This window comes from Procambarus clarkii, chromosome 54 (genome assembly GCF_040958095.1).
Source record: "Procambarus clarkii isolate CNS0578487 chromosome 54, FALCON_Pclarkii_2.0, whole genome shotgun sequence".
NCBI classification, from domain to species: domain Eukaryota; kingdom Metazoa; phylum Arthropoda; class Malacostraca; order Decapoda; family Cambaridae; genus Procambarus; species Procambarus clarkii.
This window is the reverse complement of record NC_091203.1, coordinates 8326888-8332354: the sequence shown is the minus strand read 5'-3', so window position 1 is coordinate 8332354 and position 5467 is coordinate 8326888. Positions and strand designations below refer to the sequence as shown.

The 5467-nt window shown below is 33.1% G+C and overlaps 1 protein-coding gene across 1 annotated transcript in view; it reads right to left on the bottom strand.

Annotated features, from left to right (window-relative positions):
• The window catches only part of LOC138352513 (uncharacterized), a 1729-nt gene extending 1462 nt beyond the window's left edge, over positions 1-267 (bottom strand). Inside the window, exon 1 of the mRNA XM_069305012.1 lies at positions 116-267. Within this exon, the coding sequence (XP_069161113.1) occupies positions 116-257 (142 nt within the window). The 5' untranslated portion in view covers positions 258-267. The remainder of the gene's footprint in view (positions 1-115) is intronic.
• Positions 268-5467: the final 5200 nt, after the last annotated feature.

Sequence of the window (5467 nt, the reverse complement as noted above, 5' to 3'; positions counted from 1 at the left end):
TAGGAGAAAGGAGATACCCACAAGACTAGAATACAAGTCATTAACAAGCATGCAAGTATAATACATAATACATGCAGACATATATATAATCCAAAAAAATGTCAAATTTACGTACTTATTATTACATTACAAATATCCAAGGTTTTGAAGACACGTTTCCTCTTGCGCCCAACGAGTGAATACTGAGACCAGACCCCATAGGTCCCTATCCTCCTCATCATTCGTCTCACTGTGTCTCCACAGCTTGCACCGCCCATTTGAGACAGCGTCTGGACCTGTTAAAATAATGCATAAGCTGTAAGGTAATAGAGAATAATATATATCTTTCAATCTCAACATTAGATTTTCTAATTTCCAACTGTATTAAATAAATAGCATTAAAATATTTTCCTTCTTAACTATTACAAAAATCAACGAATTTGAGTAACTTTTGCTTTTGTTTTATTTGTACCTTAAACATAACACTGAACAATCAATTATGTGCCACCCCACCTTCCTTCATCTGCAAAAAAACTAATCAAAAGACATATGTACAAGGCTAAAAAAATTCAGCAACACTTACCATACTCAGGCTAAAAGAATTAAGCAACACTTACCATACTCTTTTTATATTCACTGTTAACTTTTAGCTCATGTGACAGACTTTCCACCTGCTCAACAGTTTCAAGTGGGGATGGAAGAATGTCTTCCAGGATTGGTATATCTCCATGTGTTTTTGACATATGGGTTTCCGTCATTTTGACAATATTCAGGATATCCCCTGATAAAAATGTCAATTTTGATAATTCCTTCATTATGTATTCCATTTTTTCTGTTACTGCAAAAAAAAAAAGGCTTACTAGAACAAGCATTTAGTGTTGCACATATATGATATATGTATTGATCCTTAGTGGATCCTATTTTAGTGACAGACACATTGGTGTCAGGTCACTGTCAAATGGGCTACTGTCATGTAGCCTTCAATTATGTAACCTCTCCCATTCTATGATAGGGGTGACACAGGGCAGCATCCTTAGACCCCCTCCTATTTGTTATATACATCAATGATCTGCTTTATGTCTCTAACATGATTAAACCTGTATTGTTTGATGATACTACCATAATCTACTTAGTTGCTTTACAAGACTGTAAAATTTCAAGTCTGTACTCTCCCTCAATGTATTTTCTTGTATGTATAACAAAAAATAATCAACACATAATAAATCGGTACTTACTAGATTTTTCGAAAGGAGAGCTTTCAGTTCTGTCTTGTCTTGGAGTTTGAGGGGAAGGTTTTGTACTCGGCCTGTAGATAGACTTGTTGGTCCCACAAGATTCTGTCAGGGGTGGAAGCGTATTAGCATTGTATAGAAAATATTTACAAAATAGTTTTAAATACATAAAACTACAAATAGAAATTATTGAATTATTACATTAGCTTATAGCTTTTATGAATGCATTAAAAAATTTTGTTTCACACAATGGAGCGACACCATTTAAAGTGTTTCCATCACCCTGAAGGCTGGTAAAAATATATTACATTAAAATCATACACAAGTACGTTACTATCTGTGTATGTAAATGTTTCTCCAGTTACTTAAAGCTTACCAGTTCTGTCTTGTCTAGGAGTTTGAGGGGAAGGTATTTTACTGGGCCTGTAGAGAGACTTGCTGGTCCCACATGATTCTGTCAGGGGTGGAAGCGTATTAGCATTGTATAGAAAATATTTACAAAATAGTTTTAAATACATAAAACTACAAATAGTAATTATTGAATTATTACATTAGCTTATAGCTTTTATGAATGCATTAAAAAATTTTGTTTCACACAATGGAGCGACACCATTTAAAGTGTTTCCATCACCCTGAAGGCTGGTAAAAATATATTACATTAAAATCATACACAAGTACGTTACTATCTGTGTATGTAAATGTTTCTCCAGTTACTTAAAGCTTACCAGTTCTGTCTTGTCTAGGAGTTTGAGGGGAAGGTATTTTACTGGGCCTGTAAAAAGACTTGCTGGTCCCACATGATTCTGTCAGGGGTGGAAGCGTATTAGCATTGTATAGAAAATATTTACAAAATAGTTTTAAATACATAAAACTACAAATAGAAATTATTGAATTATTACATTAGCTTATAGCTTTTATGAATGCATTAAAAAATTTTGTTTCACACAATGGAGCGACACCATTTAAAGTGTTTCCATCACCCTGAAGGCTGGTAAAAATATATTACATTAAAATCATACACAAGTACGTTACTATCTGTGTATGTAAATGTTTCTCCAGTTACTTAAAGCTTACCAGTTCTGTCTTGTCTAGGAGTTTGAGGGGAAGGTATTTTACTGGGCCTGTAGAGAGACTTGCTGGTCCCACATGATTCTGTCAGGGGTGGAAGCGTATTAGCATTGTATAGAAAATATTTACAAAATAGTTTTAAATACATAAAACTACAAATAGTAATTATTGAATTATTACATTAGCTTATAGCTTTTATGAATGCATTAAAAAATTTTGTTTCACACAATGGAGCGACACCATTTAAAGTGTTTCCATCACCCTGAAGGCTGGTAAAAATATATTACATTAAAATCATACACAAGTACGTTACTATCTGTGTATGTAAATGTTTCTCCAGTTACTTAAAGCTTACCAGTTCTGTCTTGTCTAGGAGTTTGAGGGGAAGGTATTTTACTGGGCCTGTAAAAAGACTTGCTGGTCCCACATGATTCTGTCAGGGGTGGAAGCGTATTAGCATTGTATAGAAAATATTTACAAAATAGTTTTAAATACATAAAACTACAAATAGTAATTATTGAATTATTACATTAGCTTATAGCTTTTATGAATGCATTAAAAAATTTTGTTTCACACAATGGAGCGACACCATTTAAAGTGTTTCCATCACCCTGAAGGCTGGTAAAAATATATTACATTAAAATCATACACAAGTACGTTACTATCTGTGTATGTAAATGTTTCTCCAGTTACTTAAAGCTTACCAGTTCTGTCTTGTCTAGGAGTTTGAGGGGAAGGTATTTTACTGGGCCTGTAAAAAGACTTGCTGGTCCCACATGATTCTGTCAGGGGTGGAAGCGTATTAGCATTGTATAGAAAATATTTACAAAATAGTTTTAAATACATAAAACTACAAATAGTAATTATTGAATTATTACATTAGCTTATAGCTTTTATGAATGCATTAAAAAATTTTGTTTCACACAATGGAGCGACACCATTTAAAGTGTTTCCATCACCCTGAAGGCTGGTAAAAATATATTACATTAAAATCATACACAAGTACGTTACTATCTGTGTATGTAAATGTTTCTCCAGTTACTTAAAGCTTACCAGTTCTGTCTTGTCTAGGAGTTTGAGGGGAAGGTTTTGTACTCGGCCTGTAGATAGACTTGTTGGTCCCACAAGATTCTGTCAGGGGTGGAAGCGTATTAGCATTGTATAGAAAATATTTACAAAATAGTTTTAAATACATAAAACAACAAATAGTAATTATTGAATTATTACATTAGCTTATAGCTTTTATGAATGCATTAAAAAATTTTGTTTCACACAATGGAGCGACACCATTTAAAGTGTTTCCATCACCCTGAAGGCTGGTAAAAATATATTACATTAAAATCTTACACAAGTACGTTACTATCTGTGTATGTAAATGTTTCTCCAGTTACTTAAAGCTTACCAGTTCTGTCTTGTCTAGGAGTTTGAGGGGAAGGTTTTGTACTCGGCCTGTAGATAGACTTGTTGGTCCCACATGATTCTGTCAGGGGTGGAAGCGTATTAGCATTGTATAGAAAATATTTACAAAATAGTTTTAAATACATAAAACTACAAATAGTAATTATTGAATTATTACATTAGCTTATAGCTTTTATGAATGCATTAAAAAATTTTGTTTCACACAATGGAGCGACACCATTTAAAGTGTTTCCATCACCCTGAAGGCTGGTAAAAATATATTACATTAAAATCATACACAAGTACGTTACTATCTGTGTATGTAAATGTTTCTCCAGTTACTTAAAGCTTACCAGTTCTGTCTTGTCTAGGAGTTTGAGGGGAAGGTTTTGTACTCGGCCTGTAGATAGACTTGTTGGTCCCACATGATTCTGTCAGGGGTGGAAGCGTATTAGCATTGTATAGAAAATATTTACAAAATAGTTTTAAATACATAAAACTACAAATAGTAATTATTGAATTATTACATTAGCTTATAGCTTTTATGAATGCATTAAAAAATTTTGTTTCACACAATGGAGCGACACCATTTAAAGTGTTTCCATCACCCTGAAGGCTGGTAAAAATATATTACATTAAAATCATACACAAGTACGTTACTATCTGTGTATGTAAATGTTTCTCCAGTTACTTAAAGCTTACCAGTTCTGTCTTGTCTAGGAGTTTGAGGGGAAGGTATTTTACTGGGCCTGTAAAAAGACTTGCTGGTCCCACATGATTCTGTCAGGGGTGGAAGCGTATTAGCATTGTATAGAAAATATTTACAAAATAGTTTTAAATACATAAAACTACAAATAGTAATTATTGAATTATTACATTAGCTTATAGCTTTTATGAATGCATTAAAAAATTTTGTTTCACACAATGGAGCGACACCATTTAAAGTGTTTCCATCACCCTGAAGGCTGGTAAAAATATATTACATTAAAATCATACACAAGTACGTTACTATCTGTGTATGTAAATGTTTCTCCAGTTACTTAAAGCTTACCAGTTCTGTCTTGTCTAGGAGTTTGAGGGGAAGGTTTTGTACTCGGCCTGTAGATAGACTTGTTGGACCCACAAGATTCTGTCAGGGGTGGAAGCGTATTAGCATTGTATAGAAAATATTTACAAAATAGTTTTAAATACATAAAACTACAAATAGTAATTATTGAATTATTACATTAGCTTATAGCTTTTATGAATGCATTAAAAAATTTTGTTTCACACAATGGAGCGACACCATTTAAAGTGTTTCCATCACCCTGAAGGCTGGTAAAAATATATTACATTAAAATCATACACAAGTACGTTACTATCTGTGTATGTAAATGTTTCTCCAGTTACTTAAAGCTTACCAGTTCTGTCTTGTCTAGGAGTTTGAGGGGAAGGTATTTTACTGGGCCTGTAAAAAGACTTGCTGGTCCCACATGATTCTGTCAGGGGTGGAAGCGTATTAGCATTGTATAGAAAATATTTACAAAATAGTTTTAAATACATAAAACTACAAATAGTAATTATTGAATTATTACATTAGCTTATAGCTTTTATGAATGCATTAAAAAATTTTGTTTCACACAATGGAGCGACACCATTTAAAGTGTTTCCATCACCCTGAAGGCTGGTAAAAATATATTACATTAAAATCATACACAAGTACGTTACTATCTGTGTATGTAAATGTTTCTCCAGTTACTTAAAGCTTACCAGTTCTGTCTTGTCTAGGAGTTTGAGGGGAAGGTTTTGTA